Source organism: Prosopis cineraria, unplaced genomic scaffold (assembly GCF_029017545.1).
Source record: "Prosopis cineraria cultivar Desert tree isolate PC_DT_omini unplaced genomic scaffold, ASM2901754v1 PC3, whole genome shotgun sequence".
NCBI classification, from domain to species: Eukaryota; Viridiplantae; Streptophyta; class Magnoliopsida; order Fabales; family Fabaceae; genus Prosopis; species Prosopis cineraria.
The window spans coordinates 43,497,665-43,521,498 of NW_026555334.1; the positions used below are offsets into that span (position 1 = coordinate 43,497,665).

Below are 23,834 nucleotides of genomic sequence, written 5' to 3' on the forward strand. Positions count from 1 at the left end.
TGGATGGCCTGTGTACATTATTCAGTATATATATATATATATATTACCAACGCATTATTCAGTATACATAAAGCTTGATATTTTTCTTTCAATTTTTTTGGCTAAAGTACATATAACTCCCTCAAACATTAGGTGAATTACATTTAACCTCCTTTATATTTGAAACTCGACAATAGATCCCCTTAACATTTTATTTTTGAACATAAAACTACCTTCCATTGATAACTCTATTAAATCATTAATTGAAAAATGATCCATCAAATTTCAATCAATATGTGGGCTGTGGCAGCTGACATGGCTTCAATATTATTTAAGTCGTTTTCTTTAAAACCAAAACCCAGATCGTTGCATAAAATATATGGCAACTGACGATCTCCTGCATGCAATGGACTTGAAGCCATATTCTATATTTTTTAAAACATAATCAATTTTTCAACCTGCAGTTATCAATATATATGTACATACATGTGCCTTAAAATAATGTTAAATAATATATAAGATAAGCTATATCAATAAATGTATATATGCATGTATCTGTGTGTGTGTGAAAGACAAGCATGTGATCTCATCAAAATCTCTGAAGATTAAAAAAATAATCTGAGGGAACGCTAGGGAATTACCTAAGGAATTTTCAATTGATATGTTTGTGTATGCGTGTTATCCAATTGAAATGATTTTGACTAAATTTCCATTGAAAAATAAAAGAGGCGGTGTCCATTGTCTGTTAACAAATCTAAGCTTCGTGACTGTGGTTGCCATCACAGACACTGAGACAGGTGGTGGAGGGAGATGGCAAGATGGCTTGGTTTAATTTGATCTTCAAGACTACAATTTAATTTAGCCTAAACGTCAGTGATGGAGAGATTGCGCCTCTAAGTCTACCTTTGCCAAAGCAAAGAGGATAGACAGAATTGTGCGTTTCTTGTTTGGTGAAATGTTATTTTATTCCTTAAATATCATTAAAGCCATGTCAGCTAACACCTATTAAGTGAAGTCTAACGAATCATTTCTCTATTAATAATTTAACGAAGTTATTAATGGAAGGTAGCATTTCTGTATTAATAATTTAACGAAGTTATTAATGGAAGGTAGTTTTATGTTAAAAAATAAAAGGTTAAAGGGGTTTATGGTTAAGTTCTAAATATTAGGGAAGTTATATGCAATTACTGACATAATGTTCAAAGGGTTATATATATTTTAACCTCTGCGCGCGCGCGTCCATTTACCTTAAAAGTTTGTTATTTTTTTTAAGTTTGATTTTTATTAATCTAGTTCAAGTCTAGGCCTACAACCCATTTTTTACTTTTAAAATTTAATTTTTACATTGTGATATTACATATTCTTTTCTAAAATATAAATTATCATGTTCAAAAATTAAAAATAAATAATATCTATTTTAATTATAAGGTATAAATATGTATTCTGAAGTCTAAAGCTAGTTTAGCAATGAGAAATACTTAATTTTTTATGGGCAAAATAAAAGAAACATAAACGAACTGACTAAGCCCAAGCCTGCTTTTTTTTTTTGTGCAATAGGGCTTAGAAGCCTAGTTACGTTAAATGTTTTTGATTTTTCAAGCTCAAATCCAGAAAAACAAGTTTAACGAGGCAGCCCGCTGTGTTCCAACTGGAATGAAGGATATGCAACCAACACAAACCTCCACCAAGATCATTTTAAGGAGCATCGATTGAGAGTGCCCTTTTCATCTTGTCCGGTATGAAATGTTTTTATTTAAATAGGAATAAAATTAAAAGTTTAATATATTTTCATATAAAATTAATGATGTAATCATTTTTTGTTGATTTTGATGACATAGGTTGAAGCAAACGGCATTAAATTTTATTTATTTTCCAGTCTGATTGGCTTTGTTTGAGTACCAGAATCAATGTTGGCCCGAGGCTTGCGTTGCTCGCTCTGCCTCTTTCACATTGCGAGAATACATGCACCTATCACCAAAGCAGGTAATGTATACCCAGGCCTTTTCATTTTGAATCGCACATGCGACGTGCAAAATCTTAATCTTGGATAAAATACCAATGAACTATGATTCGAGAGTGCCACTTTCCGCAAGTGCCCATGTAAAATATTGAAGAACACTCTTCAATGAAACACGCACTCACGTACGGCCAAACTAGGTCTCAACGTGTCAAAAGTTATCGATCTTGAAAAATGAATCTATATAGATCGAAGGCGATGCACGCATGCCTGGCAAATCAGATCACGAAAACTAAGAAATATGGCTTCAACATCCAATGAGAGCCAGCCAAGCAAGATCACTTGACGGAGACGGCTTATTGTTAAAAAAGGAAACCTCACTCGAAATCGTGCCCTCCAATCTCTCAAATTGCCAGCGACCTCTTCAACCTACCTAGCTACTTAGCTTGGGATAAACAAAATAAAGGAGGTACATGATAGGAATTTTATGCAACGCCATCTGGTTGAAATTTTCTTGTGTAAAAGGCATTGTCCGAGATGCTTCGGTTGGCCGCTGCACTCAATTCTCTTGCTCTTCGGCAGTTCTTTTCTTGTTTTAAAATTAAAACATTGATACCGTTCACATGCATTAAAAAACAAAAAATACACACATGGATACCGCGTCACAATTTACACCCATAACTTTCTAGGTGCTCAATCAATTTATGGTGACGACATGTTCCTATAGTGGTTTATACTGGCAACATATAACGCACGGGCAATGTGTACACAGTGCTTCAATGGACATCAATTTGTCTTCTGCCTTATAATTTAATTACTATTTTTACGGATATTTTAGCCAAGTAGATGAGCAGTTTGAGCTTCTCTTTTTTTTGGGCCTGAAAATTTTGAATATTTATTGCCGGCAGGAACGTCAACTCTTGAGTGGCCGTAAATCAATTGAAGTGAAATGTCTAGACTGGAGGTATCCATTTTCTGCCATTGCCATAATGGAAAGCGATGAGGACGCAGCGCGGGTCATGACCTTAATTATCTCAAGTTTGATCGTGAATCATAATTCAGTAATTCATCATTTTTTGGGTCCTTGTCAGAGAAGACGAAATATCGGTCGCGGAATGGATTATGTGACACGTGGGAAGCAATTATTGGATGGCTGCAGATAGCGCCATCTAACGAGTGGCCTCCAGTCTATCTATGCTATGTGTGTCTGGGACCAACAACATTAATGTTGACATACCTTGCTAAAGCCACACTCCGCACCATTCCGTTTTTGCATTCCAAATCTGCCAGAGCAAGTTTCAGGCTTTCAGCAGCAGAATAATGGCAACCATCTCCGCCAGCACCCCGACCACATCCATCGGCCGCCCAGGTCTGGTGCACAAGCGACCTCTCGGGGCCTCTTCCTCTCCTATCCTGGGTAAGTAGTTTCCGCCGTGTGATCTCTCGTAGGCATTAAAGCAGAGCTTCATGTTGATATCTGAACTAAGCGATGTTGCGAAAATGGTTCGATAGGGTTGCCGGCAATGGCTAAGGTTGGACGAATAAGATGCTCCTTGGAGGATAGGAAGCCCTGTGTTAAGAAAAGTGAGTCGAAGCTGGGGATGGGGGCATCTTTGATGGCGGCTGCCAGCGCTGCGGTGATGTCAGGCCCAGCCATGGCTTTGGTGGACGAGAGGATGAGCACCGAAGGAACAGGGCTTCCCTTTGGCCTCAGTAACAACGTCCTAGGTTGGATCCTCTTCGTCGTCTTTGCTCTCATTTGGGCTCTCTACTTTGTCTATGTCGGGGGTCTTGAAGAGGATGAGGAGTCTGGATTGTCCCTCTAATTTTTCTGTCTGCTGCCTTGTAGAAATTGCCGAAATCCAGTCTCTTTATGTTGTATTAATTATTAAATCAACCTTATCAATCTGTTCCCGGGAATTAATTCCTCATCTTTGAACTCCAAAATCGTTTCTCCATTGCTTCCTTGTTAATTTGTTACTCTGACACTGTAATTAGGGGAAATTGGGAAGGAGGACCAAGGTTTTTCAAGGGAATTAAGGTTACAACTTTGTTGGTTAAAAAAAAAAAAAAAACTATAACTTTACTTGACTCAATTTCAGTTCACTTAAAGAACTCTGGTCCTTTTTTTCCAAATATTTAATTTCATGGTCCTTCTTCCAAATTCCCCCTTATAACTATAATCACTGGAATAACAGCAAGGGATAGGAGGATCCTACATGGCCTGCAAACAATTTTCCCGGAAACCCAGGGGGAGTTCGTGTTTTATTTTATATATCTAATTTGTGCGAACTACACTCACCCCCCACCCCTAAAACGAGCGAATATTATTAAAGCCAAATTTTCTTGATTGGGTTAAATCTGTCTGTAGCTAGGGTTACGTTGTTGGCTTGTTTAGCTGGCAGTTTGGCATGGCGAATGTTCTAAGCTTCGTGTCACATATTTAAAGCAGGAAAATCTTTCCACCCCGCGTGTACAGGTGTCTAGGATTTGAATCGATTCTCCTTACCTGACATGAAGGTTACAAATCAACTTAACGTGATTTGGTTTTGCAGGTTTAGTTTACGAAAATATATATCATCAGCGACACCTTGATATACAGATTACCAAGGATATCGACCTAATTAAGTTCTATTAATAACATGATCAGGTAATCAAGAATAAAATTTTCATGGCCAAATATATAGTAATGCACGGAGCTAAAATCTGAGTGATGAAACTCTACCCCTAGTCAGCCACGTGTTCGCAACTGTCCGGATTTAGAAGTCAGGAGTACTAGTATTAAAATTTCATAGGACGTCCCGAACCAAGGAGGTGCTCCATTGACGAGTAACAATGCATCGCCGGCATATAAATAACACAAATGGTATGATGTTACCAGCAAGCAATTTCCAAATTCTAGATATAAGATCAAACACTTTTGATGACTTGAGACTTCGGGACAATGTCGCCCGTGGAATGATCCGTCTGCTTATGCTTTGCACATAATGCTTCATCATAATATAACCAAAAGGAGGAATACAGCAACAGAAAGATCAGACACCTCAATGATCTCAAATATGTTAGACATGCTGAAAATTGTGCACCTTTACAAGAACCTGCCAGTTTGCCTGCGGACGGGGATAATGATACAAGGTCTTGTTTGCCTGTGGCCAGCAAGAGATGTCGTGTACCGAGTTCCACATCTTTAAGCTGCGCTGCTCTTCCTCGTGCTTGAAGAGATGGATTTTAGACTCCTCTATATATTATCTAGTTTATCATACACTACTGTTCAAGTAATGTGAGAGATAGAATACAGTTGGGGTTTCCTTGGTATTGTCAGTCATGTGACGTGCCTAACTGTCTATTTTTATCTCTTTTCCTATGCCCGTTCTTTACTCGTGCAGCGCAGTTAAGCAATTGAGGATATACAAATCTTAATAGTGATAGGTTTTGGTCCATGTGAAAGTCCTCTCTAGGGAAATATTCACAATGCCGCTGCCCAAGAGAGTGCCCTTATGCAACCTTCATCATTTCCTTTGTGTGAGCAAGTCCTTGGTTTAGATGGTCTTACATGGCCGCCACTTCCGACTTCCGTGCTTCCTTTATTTGTACGATTAATGTATCTAATTAGGTGATATTTACCTCTGTATAATGTAAAATGACCCAACGAGTTATTTTTTTATAAGTTACGAGTATAACTTATGTCTCTGGACTCTAATTAGATGGGAAAAAAGGTTATGACTCATGCAGAACACGCATTGGTTGGATAACAAAAAGATGAGGGCCAAGCACCTCCCTCTAGATCCACGCATTCTGGTTGTTGGATAATTAGCTGTACTTTTGGATGCGTTTTTACCAGTGCATCAGAGGCGTTATTGATGATTTAAAAAGATATCTCTAGAGGCATGTGAAGAGATTTCTATGTAATGTATAATCCTACAGTGATCATTTTTAAATAGGAACCGATGTGTATTGATCGAGACCTCGGATAAGTCCAACAACAACTAATATATAAACGAAAATCAAAACGTGATACAGGAGAGCCTGATGCATTATTATATTCCCTGGCAGGTGTATCCATTATTGTACAAGGATCCACCGAGGTAGGCACTTGTTCAAAATTTATACGGATATTGCAGAAACTTGCTAGACATATATTGAAACAGGGAAAGGTGCATTTGGGGGGTAGTCCGTAGTACCAGTGTTTAAAAATCAGAGGAAGCAAGGCCTAACTGGCAGAGATGATGATGAATGTCGTGAGGGTGATCGTCGAGTTTAGGGCGTTCAGGCTGTTCCCATCGTCCGTCCCTGTTCTTGATCATGCCCTTGTTCTCGTCTTGCCTCCAGTTAGGCGGCACCAAGTAATGATCTTTCAAGAAGTCGCACGCCTTGTTCACCAGTGCAGGGTCCCTCCCACTCGCCAGCACAAATCTCTCCCCTCTTCCGTGGTATCTACACCCATCATTTGTCATCATTAATATTTCCAAACTACTACACGTCATCACTGCTGATTAATATACGCATGCAGTTATATGCACCAACTTTGTTGACTATGACCGCCCATCCCTTAGTCAACTATCTAACCTATTTTTAACTTCAAGTTTTCAGTTTACAAATCGACACTCCATCCCTCTTTTAAACGCAACTTGCTTTTTATTTTTCATTCCTTTTAAATCTTCGCGTCTCCAGAAGTCTCATCGTTGTTAAAACGAGCTATCTCCGGATCCAAATGGCATGACGGGAAACGGGATATTAATGTGTAAAATATTTCGCTTCATTTCCGTCCTTGTCGATAACGACGGCATTTCTCGCACCAAGACCTCCAAACAGGTTTCTTTGTTTTCTTGAACGCCCCCGATCTCGATTAGTCTGCCTTATTTTGATCTTTCATTAGTATTTTTCCCTAGCTTTGTTTCAACCCAGGAACAACAACAGAATTACCACACGGCCAAGACCGCCTTAAATTAAATTTGTCCAGTGATCGTGATCATGTCTATAGCACGCAAGAAAATTATATATGGGTGAATGAATACTAACCCGTCAATCAAATGCAAGAGAGCCTCCAAGTTATGGGCACAAACAGGATCGTTGGTGGGCTTCAGAAACGGCGAGCTGTGATGGTCCAACTGGAACTCCACCCCAACGTGTGAATAGCTCCACGGCAAAGGCTCGGCCAACTTCATCAGCATCGACGGCACCTGCTCGTTGAACAGAAACCCAGGTGACTTGGGCACAATATCGTGCGCGTTAAACACCCTCAGAACCTTCACTCCCAGGCACTCCAACCTCTCCTTGAACCTCACGTTCACCACTCTCGGACCAGAAAACGAAAACACCGAGACCGGCACTGCTCTGCTATCCTTCTTCACGTGCAACCCCGTTTCCACTATGTCGTAAGCGCTCAATACAGCCAGCGCGCTCCCCAGGCTGTGGCCCGTGATCGTTATGCTCAGTTCCTCGTCTTCGTACATTTCTAGCAACCGCCTTACCTCTGCCAAGATCTGCTCCCTCGCCGAGTATCTGCAGAACCGGCACGCGTCGTCCTTCGAGGTGTAGAGATCCACAAAACCGGATTCCACTTTCACTGTTTGGTCCGGGCAGGGGATGTTGTTGGAGGAGATGGGTTTGAGAAAATCCATCAAGTCCACGATCCATTCCAGCCGGCTCACAGTTCCTCTCCATGCAATCGTTATGTCTCTGCGGCCCAGTCTTTTGGTAGCTCGGTCATCGGAGATGGCGACATATCCCGCCCAGTTAGCGTCATTGCTCCACATTCTGGGCCATCGGGACTTCTTGAAGAAGTTGGGGAGGTTGATGTTTGGGGTGGCGTAGAGGTAGCGCGTGACGTCGTAGCCGAGTTGATTCATTCCCAGGGACTTGAAGAACTTGCCACGCGTGAATCGGCAGCTCCCACAGTACTTGGAAAAGGGGTCGTAATCGAAAGCGTCGTAGCAGGCTTGAGCCATTTCGCCGTAGCGAATCAGTTCTGATCGTAGAAGTGGGTCCATGGGGTCAAGAAGCCCAACCCAGTCGTTCTCCCCGTGGATGTCGCGCCAAACATAAGGCAGTCCCGCGTCGTGGGATTCTTTGGAATGCGCCTTGTCAGCTTCTTGTTCTTCGTCTCCACTTACTCGTACTCGTTCCCTCTCGAGCTCGGTGACCATCGACGACAAGGTCGAGTCGGATTCGGACAAGACCTTGCATATTGTAGATTTTCTTGTAGCTGGTTCTGCGGCTATCGATAGAGACTTGTTACAGGCGAGGGACAATGGCGCTGGAGATTTTTTGTAGGATGGGAAGTCAGCCTGGACCCGGATCCTTGACAAGGGAATGACGACGCCGGAGATTGAAACAGCCATTGGAGTTGTCGAGGCAAAGCTTCAATTTAATCCCTGTGGGGAGCTATGCCCATTGCTGGGGAAGCAAATAAACATATTTCCGACTGCAGGGAGAATAGCACATCGATGAATTTTGCTCTGCACAAAGATCACGTGGGTTACTTTTTAATCAGATGACCGATACCGTATCCATATAATAAAATATAACATCTATTAAAAAATATAAACTGTTATATATCGACCTTCAACTGAACCACAGCTCAAGAAAAATGGGTCTGAAGAAAGTTATTCCCATGAGGTGGATATGTGGCCATATCCTTCGAACACACGCGGTACATAATTACATATATAACAAACGACTGTTAAATTTTATTAGGACTTAGCGCGTATTCTAGTGTATAAACACCCATTATCCAAATTCGAGGCGCACATGGATCTCTCCTGTCCTTTGCCAGCCAGGAAAGCAGCTCGATCAGCAGCGTCTTTCCTCATGCCCATTCCCCGGGGGAAAGGGGGGAACCATCACATGACAAGTTGACAACCCGTAATCGTGAGAGTTGAGCCACGACTCACGAAGGGCTGATCTCCGCGGATGTCAAAGGAATCGCGGCTTGTTCAGTTGTACGGCAGTTCTGTGACTTGGCTTCTTTCCACCGACTTCCCCCCTCATTTACCCTTCACTGACTTAAAATGAAATTCAAACCATTCAGATTTGGTGTAAATTTGGATAGTCTATTTTTAATTTTAATTTTATGTTTATTAAAATAAAAAAAATATAATAAATTCATTTATTACCAACTTCTACAGTCTAAATTTAATATGTATAATTTAATTTAATATTAAATATTTTATAATTTTTATAAATTAACTATCCAAATTCATTATGAATAGTCTAGATTTAATATTAATTTTCTAATAATTTTTATAAATTTTCATTTAAATAAATATAATATTAAAACTAAAGATAATCTCCTAATGGACACTTTTCAAAAATATTTTTATAAAAAATTATAATTTAAAAATTTTAAATTCAAACCATTCAAAATAAATCTATAAAATTAATTTATAAAAATTATATAAATTTAATATTAATTTTTAGATCCTCCAAATTAAATTTAGATTGTTTTGATTGGTGATAAAATAGATTTATTATTTTTTTTATTTTAATAAGTATAAAATAAAATATAAATAGAAAATAAAAATTTTAAATTTTGACAATTTAAATTTAGTTTGTACCAAATTTAGATGGTCCAGATTTTATTTTAAATTAGTGAAGAGGAAATTGAAAAAAAAAAGTTAGTGGTGAGAAGCCAGGTCTAACAGCTCTCTCGTGATTTTGATCCCTTTAAAAAGTTAAGATATTTTAATTTAACACGCCCCCTTAATTCTCAGCGTACACACAAATTATTGGCTTGCATCCGGTATGAGATCAGCATTGAAACTGGCGATTTACTTTTCTAGGATGAAATCGACACCCACACACAAACGTGACTACTTATGCTCTGATAAAATTCAAAAGGTAAATTTGAGGAGGTTTGTACGCGTTCAAAAATCAAGACCACGAATGTATATTAGTAATTAGTAAGTATGCTAAAATGTTGTCCATCGCCATAAATTTTGCAGTGTGAACAGTAAATTAGTCTGTCTTCGTAAAAAAAAAAGGGGGAAATACAGGATTTAGCAGCAGTTGTTCTTGGTTATGTCGAAGATTGTAATTACTTTATACATTTATACACAAGGCATTCAATTCCCAGCAACATTTATACATTCATGTTTCCAGAATCAAATTAGACATTAAATCAAAAGGGTCGACAATTCATGGTTCACATAGTTTAAGTAATTAAAACAATAACATAATAATTAAATTTAAAAATATTATATGTGTATGTAATAAAATAAATAAGAAATTGTTGTATAACTTAAAAGTAAAGCTAAATATTTCAAGATAATGATGAGTTAACAAGCCATGTGACATAACACAATAATTAACAACTCAAGTAGCCAATGTCAACATATCACTACAACACAGCACACAATCAACTCAAACAATTACAACATCATGTTATTAATTCATGACTTTTCAAAGATTGGTTGAATTTTAATCGCCCTAAGCTGTTCCACTAGTCCCTAGCATGGCACTAGATTAAGATAATTAACTCGGGGCTTATGGTATGCACAATGAACCACTGTAATTTATAAAATGCTATCTTCATCCAAGCTACCTAATGAAATCCTTTAACTCAAATAATAAATCCAAGCTATACCACAAAGCATGAAAAAAAAAATCCAACAATAATAATAATGGGTCCCAACTCCAAGCTCAAATGTTACCATCGTAAAGAACATAATATGTTTATTATGAAAGGTTGGTCAAAGCAACAGGCGCAACAGGACAGTCACAAAGCACGCAAAGCAAGATGCAGATTTTTTTTAGTACTTCAGCCATTTGCTAATGAAAACCCTTGCTGAAGGAAGTTATAAAGGCGGGGAAGAGTTGAGCAAGAGAGACAAAAGTGCAGAGAGGGTGGTTCTTTTTCCGTACAAGGAAGTTTTAACAATCAAAATCACATAATACCACATAATGTCTCAAGAAAGCAGACGGATGAATGAACCAAAATGAATGAGGAAGTGATCGAACTTGCTCGGTAACGCGCAGACGGAGGGACAATGGAGGACAGACTCGTCGTCGAAGCTCTGGCTAGAATCGCGAAGACGTGAGGAAGACGGAGTGTGGGTCTGAGCTTTGGAATCGCCAGTGAAGAGGATGACTGCAATGGAGGAGGGTTTTTTTACTTTTTACCTTTAACCTTTAAAGTTGAAATTGAGGGAAAAAGTAAGGAAAAAGTGAACCGCTCGATTCACTAATTCCCAGCTTTTAGGCAGTTTGCAATCTGACTATCTTTGTAGAACGGCCCAACCCAATCTAAATACAAAAAGCTGAAAACAGTTAGCTTGTTCAAACCGAGTTGCCATAGTAACCAATCAAGAGCCTAATCGATCGAATTGTCTAGTTAGGAATGGATATGGTTTTGAAATCATTGGTATACACATGACAATTGCCGCCAACTTCACAAATAATCATGCAGCACAAGCGATGTTATCACCAATCAATAGAATTTTTGCGGCAAAGAGAATGATAAAATATGAATTTTTTTACAAGGTGGAATGGTACTGTTCCTGTTAGGATATGCCCATCAGTGATTCTCCGTCTTTTACGTCAAGGGCTCAAGGCAAGGGACGGGCATGCAAACGAAGTGGCCGGGCATTCTTCATCTATGAACACAGAATGGAGCTCAGTGCAAAACCAGGAATTGGTCAAATATGAAGTCTCGGGAACATTGTCGTAAATCTGTAGTTCTTATACTCTGTGTTTAGCTAGCCTGTGCTTGTTTAGATTGTATCCTAGGTTTTGAGAGCCGTGTGTCAGACTGTAACAACAATTTTTTGCCTTTCTGGTTTGCTTGGCATCTGTCGTTAGGTTTTTGAGATTAATAAAGTGTCGTTAGTTTGGCTAACAAAGGAAAAGTCTTGGGCCATCTATTCATTTGTTTATTTTTTTAAAAAGTCTAACGAATGGGAAGTGTTCGACACGCTATTACGTCACGCATGTGCATGCAAAAGGCAATGGAAGCAAAATAGAAAAAGTTGAACGGAGTGAAACCACCAAAATGGCGCGAACTCTCCCGCGCTGGGCTATTATTTTACTCTTGGCATCCCCTCCCTTCTCAGCCCAAACGCTCCCGCTATGCAACACCACCAACCCAATACCCATCCCAATTTCGCCACCGCAGGCTCCACCGCGCCCGGCATCAGCTCCGACCCCAAGGGCGGCAAAAAGCGGGGCAGCTATAACTGTGGCCGCTGTGGTCTCCCTAAGAAGGGCCACAACTGTCACATCAAAAGTCCAATTCATCCGTCCGCTGCTACCCCTATCGATTCATCTGTATCCGCCTTTTCTGCCATTCACGAGTCTCCAACCTGTCAGCCGCCGCCCCGATATTCTTACTCCTACCTCCGTCGGGCATTGTCATTTGACGATGCCGAAGACCGAAACGGCGGATTCGATCCGCTTGAAGCGGACGATCGGGAGGCTGGATACCCGGATTCCTCCGGTCTGGACTCGGGCGGGTTGCCAGTAAACATTCTCTGGGACGTGCTGCGGAGATTGCCGCCGACAGGGCTGTTGTCGGCTGCGAACGTTTGTAAAGGGTGGAATGATACGGCGAGAAGGGTGTGGAGGGCGGCGGAGGAGCTGAGGCTTAGGGTTCCCGCCAGAGCTCAGGTCGGGTTTGTTGCATCAATTTTGCAGAAGTGTACCAGTCTTGTGAGGCTCTCTCTTAGAATGGAAAGGTGTGGAGTTTGTCTGATTCGCCGGTCTTTCAGATCTGCAGTTCTACGTTGCTGATTCGGTTCTATTTAACTAAATTAACGAAGTTAAGTTTCTTAATTCAAGACGTTGAAAACGCCGGAAATTTGTGGTCAAACGTGGCAGGATGCAGAACTTATAAAGTGCGGGATGAAAGATCGAAAGCAACTGTTCGATGTTAAATCTATGAACAAAAAATGGAAAAAAAATCAATAAATTATCTTTATTTCCAAACAAACGATGGCAAGATACAGGGCTGAGCTATTAGCAACGGAGTAAGAATCAGGATTAAAAATGAGACTGAGACTGAGACTGAGACTGCCGGACAGTTTCCTAACAAAAGACCCATAATCATTGGATTTACTTGGAACTGTATCGAAACTTGTAGTATTTTTAAACTATGCCGCTTGCTGCACGGATTTTTTTTTTTTAAAAAGAAATGTTAAGCTTATATCTACTTTGATTTTGTAGATCTTCACACATTTTCGTTGATACTGCAGTAATGTCGATTCAACGATGCTGGCTTGCATTGCATTCTCGTGTCCCAATCTGGAATTTATGGAGATCTCAACATCTAATGCTGCAATCAATCGGATCAATGGGTAATATTCATGATTCTGTTCTTTGTCTTTGAACTATGTTCTAGATTTCTTTGTTTTTGAACTATGTTCTAGATTGATATGGAAAACCAGCTTTTCAATTCTCAAGCATCGTGCTTTCGTTTGTGTAAAGATATGTTTCCGATAACGTCATGTTTCAGTGTTTTGCGTTCGGGGATTCTTTATGTCAAAGATGAATGAACAACTCATGTCTATCTATTCTTTTTTTAAAAAAAAAAAAAACTCATGTCTACCTGAATTTAGTGGCGTTTGTTTTGTTTTAAACATCGTTTATATTTGAGTGAGTTTCGGTTGTCATTTACAAAACCACATTTGCAGTGAGATTCTGGATCTGTTTATCTTGCCTATGTTTCACATTGCTCCTATTTGATTCTCTCTAGTCTTTTAACATAAAAACTAGATTGGGTGCTCTGTATTAATATTCATTGGTTTGTCACCAGTGTACTGCATGTTTTGTGTCTGAATTACCGTATGTTAGAATTGTGATCAATATCTGTAATGGACATGTCCATAACAAATATTACATTTGTTATGAATTGGCATTCTGTAACATTTGTCAAACTTGTAAATCTAAAACTTTTTAAAAATTTTCTGTAGTATAAATTTTCTATATAGTATATCCTTTTCCATGCTAGTAATCTAGTATCCTAAACTTTTACTGAATTATCGTATCTGCATAAGCATAACTGTTTTTTTTTTGTATTGATTCTCCCTGCGTCACTTCCAACCTCTTTTTTTTTTTTGGGTTTTTGGGGGCTTTGGGCCGTCCTGTTTCAGTTTATGATCCTAGTGTTATCAGTTATGCAAGATTAACTCGGTAAAATGTTTCGTTTATCTGAGCATATGGTTTATTTTATTCATAATTTTGAAAATGCAGGGAAGAATTGGGTCGATTTGTTGCTGACAAACGAAGCTTAAAAAGCCTAAAAATTGAAGGTTGTTCTAATCTTGGGGGTTTGGTACTCTGTTCGTCAAGCCTCACAACGGTCTGGCTATCGGATCTGTTCTCGCATTCTAAGATGGTGATTACTTTCCCTTTCTTCTTTAATTTTGTAAGGTGTGATCATTGCCCAAGTTGATAGTACGCTCTTTTAGTTATTGCATTCAGAATGGACTCTTCTATGATTATTAATCGATGCTTTGATGCACTAGGTATTTAACTGTCCCCAGTTGAGAGAGATTTCCTTGGAATTTTCCCGCCAAGAAATTGATGGCACCGATATCACTACTATGGTTGATGGTTTAGGAAGAAGTTGTCCCAAGTTGCAAAATATACATATAGCTTCGGTGCGGCTTTCTCATGCTGCTGTGCTTGCTCTTACGGCTGCCCAGTTGAGGTTTGTCAAAATCCTGTCGGAGTAGACGTTCTGTTCTGCAGTTACTGGCAAAAGCTATATAAAGTTAGGTTCATCAAATGATAGTTTATGAACCGCGTTGCTTTGAGCTTTCTTAGATACTCCATCGTCTGCCTGTTCGTTAGCATGATAAATCACTTTGGTGTTAAACAACATCTTGCAACAAGTTAAGTGCCATATAATTTAGCTTCTACTTAATGCCTAAGATTTTATTGGTGGAAATCTGCATTCAAAATTCGATAAATTCTTTGTTAATCGAGGTCACATTCCCTTTCAAGCAATATGCTGTTCCGGTATTTCCCTTTCACGTGTGTTCTAAAATGTCAGGTACGCGCACACAGATTTTAGACAATTGCAACTTGCGAAATCCACTCAACTGAGAAGCTTGTTTAAATGTTTCATTTTTCAGGGGTCTGCGAATGCTTTCACTTGTGCTTGGATCTGACATAACCGATGCTTCTGTTGCTGCAATCACCTCAAGCTATCCAAATCTAGAACTGCTTGATCTCAGCGGGTATGTTCCTGGAAAATGCAATCAAGTTAAGAGACATCAAAGGCTTCATTGCAACTCAAGCAACAAATAAAGTTGAGGGAAAGTTCAATATGAGCATCAGAAGTTCAAATGAGCTACTTTTATTTATCTCTGTTTATCTTGCCTTTTAGAAATATGTTCAACCGCTCACTTTGATTACAGATCTAGCGTGAGTGACAGTGGAATTGGAATGATCTGCAACGTATTCCCAGAAACATTGTCAAGACTCCTCCTTGCTCTCTGCCCAAATGTGACCTCAAGTAATCACCCTTTTTATATATTCAAATGCTTCATGAGCTTGCTTATTTGCATACTTTTCTACCTGGCTAATCTCCTGTCTTACGTTTCAGGTGGTATACAATTTGCTACAGCCCAATTGCCGCTTCTGGAACTTATGGACTGTGGCATGACCATATGTGATCCTAGTTCTGAAAATCGTATGAATGATGAAAACAACTGTGAATTACCGAAAACATCTAGCACTAATTTGCCACTTGTGAACCAGAAATTAATCATCAAACATAGCCGTTTGAAGAAACTAAGTTTATGGGGCTGTACTGGCTTAGACGTGAGTTCTACCGCTCTAAAGTACATTGCATATCTTTACTCCAGCTTCTAATCCTAACAGTTTCACTTCTCCATCTAATATACAGGCATTATATTTAAACTGCCCGCAACTGGATGATCTGAATCTAAATTCTTGTGCAAATTTGCATCCAGGTAATCATTTCATTTTCCCCCCTCCTTAGCTAATTAACAGGGGAACAAGGCATTTTTTCAGGGAATTTAAAAATGTACTACGTTTTTTTTTTTGGAGGGGGGGAATACGATTGATTATTTGCTACAACTTTTTCAGAGAGACTGTTGCTTCAATGCCCCAGTTTAGTAAATGTGCATGCATCAGGTTGTCAGGATATTTTAATCGGGGCCATCCAAAGTCAGGTAACAACTTTTCGGAATTTTCCTTCTATTGTACATGTCACATTCACAGAAATTAATACAATAATTTCCCCCCTCATGAAAGAGATAATCAAATGATTTTTTTATAAGATTATTCTTGTTTTTCTAACTAATATTGCACTAAAACATGTAAAAAAAATTAAAAGAATGAAAATGAAATTGTTATTGTTATATATTTTATATTGATGAGCAAAATCACAAAAGTTCACGAACAAAGCATTTATACTCATCGTACAAAAGGCCCCGGGGTTTGATCTATGATTTTTGACCGTTGAAACATGTGATGTTTCATCTAGTAGAGTAGACTAGTACTTTTATCCTTGGGAAAAAAAAATCTGGTACTTGTATTTTTTGCTTCTATTGCTGTCTAATGTTTTATTTCCATTTTTTAGTAATTGTAATTATGCTTTAATTAGGTCTTTATTTCTGTTTTTCCCCCTTTCCCAGGGAGCTGTCTGCCTGTGTTGTATCTCTGTCCAAACTTGAGAGATTCGTAGGAGAAAATCATGTGTTAATGCCTCGCGTGAGAAAATTAAGGCTGCCTCTGTGAGTTGAGGATGTTTGGAATCATGACTATCACTAACAAGTGAGATGGTGGAAAAACAAAATTCCACGTTGTGACATACTACATAGTGAAGTGAAGAAAATAAAATTATGGAGATTTTGTTTTAAAGATTAACGAAAAGGACGAGGGTTTAGGAAGGAAAATCAAACAGCGATAACGAAGAAATTTTTTGAATTTCTAAATGACAAGAAAGATGATTGGCAATGTTAAAATTATTTTTGGGTTGAGTAAGCGTTGAAAATTTGTTTGATTATTTTGAAATTTGAATATCTTCATTTGTTCTTTCATGCTTGTTGGTTAATGAGTTAGGATTTAGTGGACAGATTTTTCCTATTAATGGATTGAAGTCATGTTTTTCCTTAAACAGTGGTGAATCTCCTGTGATCTATATTTTCTTTTAAATTACAGTCATTTTGTTCGAAATAAAATAATTGAGACTGAAATTCTTCAGTAATTTTAACAGTACACGTTCTCATCATAGTTTTGTTCTTGCAACATTCTCGCAGGTCTGCAGCGCTTTTACATCTATGGAAAGCCTATCACCTAGTAAACGCCTGCCTGATGGTTCCAAAAGGGTCCAGGTTCCTTATTTTCACAGCAGCGAGGTAATGCTAAAAGTAATGTAGATTTTATTTTACTGAAACTTTTTCGTTAGTCTCCGGAAGTTGAAAGTGAAACTAACAAGGGAATCTCAATTCCATGCTGAGAATCTGAAATGTCTCACTCATGATGCCATACAGCCCTTGGGCAATCTTGGCGAACATATTCTAGAATTGAAGGTGGTGCATGCAAGTGGGATTAAATAATAAACATTTAAACCTTTGCATGGACATCTTATAGCTTGCCTCGCCTTGCTGTACACAAGATATGATTAACTGGAACTCTAAACCTAACAGATAATTTTAATCCTTTTGCAGTCGCCCGATGAGGGAAAAAAGCGTGGGAGAATTGAGAGACGGCTTTGTAATGTGATTGTTGACTGATCTTTCCTCTTGCTTGATTTTCCTGTATAGATGTGTAATATCTTGTCATCTAATCTAATCTCCAAAGGCAGAATCCACTAGGTGCTAGATAGGTTTAAAATTCTTGTTCGAATCAGAATTACTGCTCTATGATTCTCTTTGTTGCCGGCTTGCCGCTGCCTGATGTTCATGGTTATCATCATAATCAGCAGTCAATGTAGACTACTCTGAATGACTCCACGACATTTAATGAAATAAATTATTTTTCCGACGTTGCTCAGTTGTTTTATGAGATTATATCAGTTGATCCAATTTAGGTGTTGCTATTTATTAGTATTGATTTTATTTTGGGATGTAATGAAATGAAAAATAAATAGAATAAAAGCAAGTTTTTTTGTTCATGAAAAATATTCCATGTATGCCTACACCTAAAAAAAGTATTGAAAGGGAAAAACTGTTGATTAATAATTATAAAGTTATAACGGGTATTGCACAATGTTTTCCTTCACTTTTTCTATCGAGAAACCAAATTCTTGCCGCTGGTCCAAAAAATAGAAAGATTCATGCCAGCTTGAATCGTTACTTGATAAACTGGTTATATCTTAGCCAATTCAACCTATTAGATGGGTTGTCGGAACAAATAAATAAATAATAGAGAAGATAATCGAGGTGGAGTGTCGTGAAGATATTTTTAGGTGAAATGTTGTGAGGAAATTAAATCTTGTGTAGACATTTTTTCATTAAGAGCACACTTAAGATTTGAGTGGTAGCTATACTGATTCGCGAAAACTATATGATCCTATTAAATTAAAATTAAAATTAAAATAATAGTATTTTTATTATATTACCATTAAAAATTATTATATTGTCATTATATTTTATTTAAAAATTTAATAATAGACAAACAAACTTATGCGTTCTTGAGCACAGGCAAGATCTAGGCAAGATCTACCCTACCTCTTGGAGGTTCAAATTGTCGTCACTGACTATTTGTCTATTTCACCAAAAGGGTTTCGGCTTCGCATTTTTAGACGGGAGAATTTTAATTAAAAAATTTTGACCACACTTATTTAAATTTAAAATTTTTAAATTTTTAAAATTTTATTACAATCTAAAGGTATTGATTTGATATTCCCTCCGTCTCAAATTATAAAATATTTTTAAATAAAATTTTACTTATCAATAAATTTTATTAAATATACTTAACAATCTTATCTTTCAAAAAAACATAAACTATCAAAAATACCCATCATTTAATATATTAAAAAAAGAGGGGTGGAAATTAATTATAAAAAGAGAAACTGTAATATTGAAATTGATACATTTAATGAAACATTAATCTATCTACAATGTCTTATATATTGGGATGAAGAAATTCTTTTAAAAGTGCCTTATAATTTGAGATGGAGGGAGTATTAAATTTATGAGAAAAATAATAAAATTATTTTTTATATAAATTAATATCAAAACTGCTCTGCTTTACTTATTAATTGCCTTACTTCACTTGTTCACTTATTTAGAATGAAATTAAATGAAAGTTTGGCAATAAATAAGTGAAGTAGGGTAATGAATAATAATCTATAAGTAAATAAAAAAACATACAGGATATGAATCAATAAGTTGTCTTAAAATGATTTAAACATATAAAATAAAAACAAGTTAAATAAGGCAACTAACAACGTTCCATATGTAAATTAACAAGTGAAGTAGGACAATAAATAAGTTAAGTATGGAAGTTCTTAAATTAATTTAAATGAGGGGCAATTTTGTTATTTTCCTCAGAAATTTAATATTTAATCAATGTCCCTAAATTACAGCGTAATTTCAAAAATTTAGGGATTTGGAATTTAAATAAGCATGGCTAAGTGATTTTATTGAAATTTTTCCTTTATAGATTAACTAGACAGTTTTCATGTATTGCATAGGTTGGATTTAAGGAATTTGAAACAAATATAATCAATATCATTAATATCGACATATCTGATATTGCTAAATTTTTAAAAGTTTCTCTATTTAATCATTTTCCTTCTTCTTAGATATTTCATTCGTACACATCTTATCTTTATTTCTCGAGTCTATTGTGAGTTATAGATAAAGTTCAAAAAGTCAAATCTTCGATGATTCTAACATACATGATTGAATTGTGAAAACTTTTAGATACATATCTTACATTTGAACTAAATCATTTCTAGTTAAAGAATTCAACATGCTACGGGTTAGTTCTATCGTTAGTCTCCAAGCACTTGGCATGGCTTTATTTTTTTAGTATATTGTTAAGTTCATTCTTTAAGTTGGTTTTTCAAAGAATAAAAAATTTATAAAATTTATGGCAAGCAACTTTTGTTTTAACAGATAAGGTGCCATTTTTTTAATAAAAATGCCATACATAAATAAAAATTTTCTTAAAAAATTAATTATATCTCTATAAAAAGAAGAAGTTGGAAGGCCAAAGCATAACAGCTATAGGTTTTTCCTTTGACTATATTCTTCTTTGTTTATTGTTGCCATTCACTCAAAGAGTAAGTTAGAGAAAACTTTTTTATTTTGATGTTTGTAAAATGAATCACATGATAGAACTTTATGTAAAGACTGAGCTTTTAATAAGACTCAAATAAGGAGATCGGTTAGCTAGATAACATATTCTTGCAATGAATTACTTTTGCAAAGAATACACAACACAAAAAAATTTATTCAACTATGGTATAAAAGGTCCTTTTTTTTTCCTTATGTAACATTTTGAAAAATTTTCTTATAAACTACATTTGTCATAGATGTTAAAGGCCTAAATTCATAATCATGAATAAGAAGCTTAAGGTCATGCTTTGACCTAACTCTAGATAACATAATCAGAAGAATTGTTTGAATGAATACCTTCTCATCAATGAGGAGGAAAGAAATGTTACAAATATGGTAAGGCGGGTTCCTCTGCTTCATATTCCATTTTCTTAGGACTCTCATAAAAATACATCATGTCTTCATGAAGTTATTGATGTTTTAACAAAGTCATGCTCATTGAATTCCATCTCTGCCTTAGATGACTTAAAAGGAGGAATAATTATTTTTTGAAGGAAATAATTCAAAGTAATAAAATTTAGGGTCTTTTATAAATGGATGCAAGCAATAAGAAGCATTCTTTTGATTAGTCAGGTGTTCAGAATGAAAAAATAAAAAAATAATTCCCACTGCATGATTAGATATAATTAATTTGATAGTTACACATGAAATATTCTTTGTCAACCATGTGCAAACAAACAGCTTTTGAGGGAATTAATCTTGAATGGATTTAGTTTCTCAAGAAGTACTATAATGAAAGACTTTTAGTTGGAAAAAATTAATTCTGATAGTAGGAGTGATTGAAGGAATTGATATAAAAACATATACCAATTCAATAGTGAAATATTAGGAAAATGATTTTTAGGTTCCAATGAGATGATCAATAATTTGAATATTCAAAATTTAATATTTTTCAATATTTGAAGTGACTGGAATTTGATTTTTACTGTCAAGTATTGAAACTGGTATTAGAAAAATGGTTTTACAGGTTTCAATGAAATAATTAAGAATTTGAATATTTAAAATTTAATCTTTTTCAATATTTAAAGTGATTGAGATTTAATTTTTATTATTAAGCATTGAAACTGATATTTTATATATTTTACACACTTGACAATAACTGTTCATTAATGGAGTAATGGGAGAATGTGTGAATGGAGTATGTGATAATTAACCACGATGAGTTAGTTATAGTGATTATCTTTGCAAGAAACAGATGAGTAATAATATAAACAAAGATAAATCTAATAGAGTTATAGTGGCATATGGTTTTTTAAGTTTTAAATTTTGATAATTGAATATTATTAGGTGGTTTTCATATTCATATTTTAATGGAGGATTTTAAATTTAAAAAGAAGCATTTTAAACTTTTTACAGTGAAGGCATTGAAATTGATATTTATCATACTTTACCATTTCTTATTAAATGATTATGTGACAAGAAAGCAACATGAAACATAAATTTGAAAGGCCACGATATTTTCCAATTCATGCACATTGAGCAAGAAAAAACTATTTAAAACAAAAATTATACCTTCTATTTTACAATTAGGTTCTAATGCTCTAGTTATTTTAAGATGAACTTTGACACTTCCTTCACAATACTAACATGCAAAGACTGTAAAAGTTCACAAACCTCTTCTAATTTATACACTAGAGTGACTTTATCTTCATCTGATAAAGTATAATTGTTCAATCACGACCTCTAGTAAGATTCCACAACTCTTCAACTTGATTTCATTATTTCCTAAACTAATCAAACAAAACTCGTTTGATGATCACAAAATCTATTAAAAATTTTTTAAAATAAAACATATGAAAAAAGAGAATGTTGATGGGTAAATAATCAATGATGATTCTAAAATACATCTATGCAAACGAGGTGAATGCAAATAACATTGTCTCAAACCCTTGAAAATATTTAAGGGGAGTAAATAAAAAAAAACATAGGGGACCAAAGGGAGAATTCTTGGAAGGAGATTATTGGAAGAATCATTGGGAACAGGGCACAATGTTAATGGAATTGTAGAGATGATTGAAATAAATGTTCTCATTTGAAATGAGAATCGATAGGAGGATTGATAAAAGTAGGAAAAGTAGAAGAAATGGCCCAAGAATAAATTGAGTGAACCAATCATGTAAAGGAATTAAATTAAGACTAAAGCAAATTGACCAATAGGATTGAACAAGAGCTAATCTCATACGTTTATGGATTTGATTTAAGAAATTTATAAAAAAATATAAATTACAAATTTACAAAATTCCAATTTAAATAATGCTATTGTCTTGTTAGGAAAAATAATATATATATACACACACACACATACATATCAATCAATTTTAAGGTTCAAAAAATGATGAACATTATTTCTTTTTTACAGGCTAAACACATTTGGTTAATGAATACTAAATTTTTAAGTAATATCTGACGTTTATGTATAAATTTTTTAAAAATAAAATGGAAATAAAAGGAACCTTTCTAGCCCTTTGATCTGAAACATATTTTGGCGCCTCTTGGGTATAAGATTCTAACTCATGTTCAGGTACAAACTCCATTTCCTAACAAAATGAGGTAAATTCCTATAGAAGACCCTTTCTTAAATTACATTTGACTGAATGGCAACATTTAAAAAGTGTATATTTCAACATATTTAATAATAGGAACCCTAAAGGAGAAAGGACGAAGAGAAAGAGGATCACCTTGGGAGATCATAGAAGAAATTGTCGATGGAGCACCAAAAACCTTTTGGGTTATAATTAAAGATTTATCATTAACAAAAACTAATTTAGAATTGACAAAATGTGCGCATAGAGGAATTGAAAATAGAATGTACTCCTAAGCACGAGTAATCACATATGACCCTAAGAAATCAAGTTGTTGGATGCCATGTGGGAAATGATTGCTTGGAATTGAAGGGCGATACTGGAGTAGCTGGAAGGGGCAGTTTTGCATCGCCTTCCCAATCCATAGCCCATACCCAAATCCTCTACTCCACCAACCCTTGATTACAGTAGACAAGGGAGAAACTTAGCGAAAAAAAAAAAATGAGAACAAATATTTCTGATTGGTAAGGAAGCGTCGAAATACTTCTCTACTTATGAGTTATTATTGATTAATGGTTACCTTTATGCTGAGAATCGAGGGAAAAGCTCTAAAAAATTGTCACCTTGTTCTGAGTAGAATCCCATTGTTCAAGGAGTTGATGAAGCATCACAAATCTAGGGTTTTACTTGACTCATGGCTTTGAACTTCCGATTGAAGAAGATGATTATTAGGAAGGAAGAACCTGAACAAAGACGAGTAGGGGAACCGAGGGAGTTGAGCGACATTTAGTAAATCTATGGAGAAATTGAAACTCTTAACAACAAGGAAAATTGCAAAGGGTTGGGAAAGTGCAGCGGATATGAATGGAGTTAATGCTCTCTGAATTATTCAAAATTCAAAATTTAAAAGTGATACTGCACTTGCTCTGAAATTAATGCTCCCCTGATGATAGATTTAAAAATATATAAAAAAAAATGGATCTCATTCACCAATCAAAATTTTTTTTTAGTAAAACTAACCAATGAGATAGAAAAATTAAAATTATATTAAGGTTAATTGAATCAATAATATAAAAAATATTTTAACCAATAGCATTCTATAAGACTTGTTAATACATATCA

General features: G+C 36.0%; 3 protein-coding genes across 3 annotated transcripts; 2 read left to right on the forward strand and 1 right to left on the reverse strand.

Annotated features, from left to right (window-relative positions):
• Positions 1-3,170: 3,170 nt before the first annotated feature.
• On the forward strand, positions 3,171-3,883 carry LOC129307299 (photosystem II reaction center W protein, chloroplastic-like). Its single transcript, XM_054948221.1, has 2 exons — positions 3,171-3,353; positions 3,449-3,883. The coding sequence occupies exons 1-2, from the start codon at positions 3,257-3,259 to the stop codon at positions 3,760-3,762; spliced, it is 411 nt and encodes a 136-aa protein (XP_054804196.1). The 5' UTR covers positions 3,171-3,256; the 3' UTR covers positions 3,763-3,883.
• Positions 3,884-5,907: 2,024 nt separating this feature from the next.
• Positions 5,908-8,366, reverse strand: LOC129307298 (phospholipase A1-Igamma1, chloroplastic-like). The gene is made up of 2 exons (XM_054948220.1): positions 6,956-8,366; positions 5,908-6,370 (listed from the first exon to the last, which is right to left on the reverse strand). The coding sequence occupies exons 1-2, from the start codon at positions 8,275-8,277 to the stop codon at positions 6,124-6,126; spliced, it is 1,569 nt and encodes a 522-aa protein (XP_054804195.1). The 5' UTR covers positions 8,278-8,366; the 3' UTR covers positions 5,908-6,123.
• A 3,559-nt stretch (positions 8,367-11,925) lies between these two features.
• Positions 11,926-17,887, forward strand: LOC129307203 (F-box/LRR-repeat protein 17-like). The gene is made up of 11 exons (XM_054948092.1): positions 11,926-12,606; positions 13,123-13,224; positions 14,120-14,264; positions 14,395-14,579; positions 15,007-15,111; positions 15,292-15,389; positions 15,480-15,697; positions 15,783-15,849; positions 15,986-16,071; positions 17,161-17,259; positions 17,572-17,887. Exons 1-11 carry the CDS (start codon positions 12,002-12,004, stop codon positions 17,635-17,637), a joined length of 1,776 nt encoding a protein of 591 aa, XP_054804067.1. The 5' UTR covers positions 11,926-12,001; the 3' UTR covers positions 17,638-17,887.
• Positions 17,888-23,834: the final 5,947 nt, after the last annotated feature.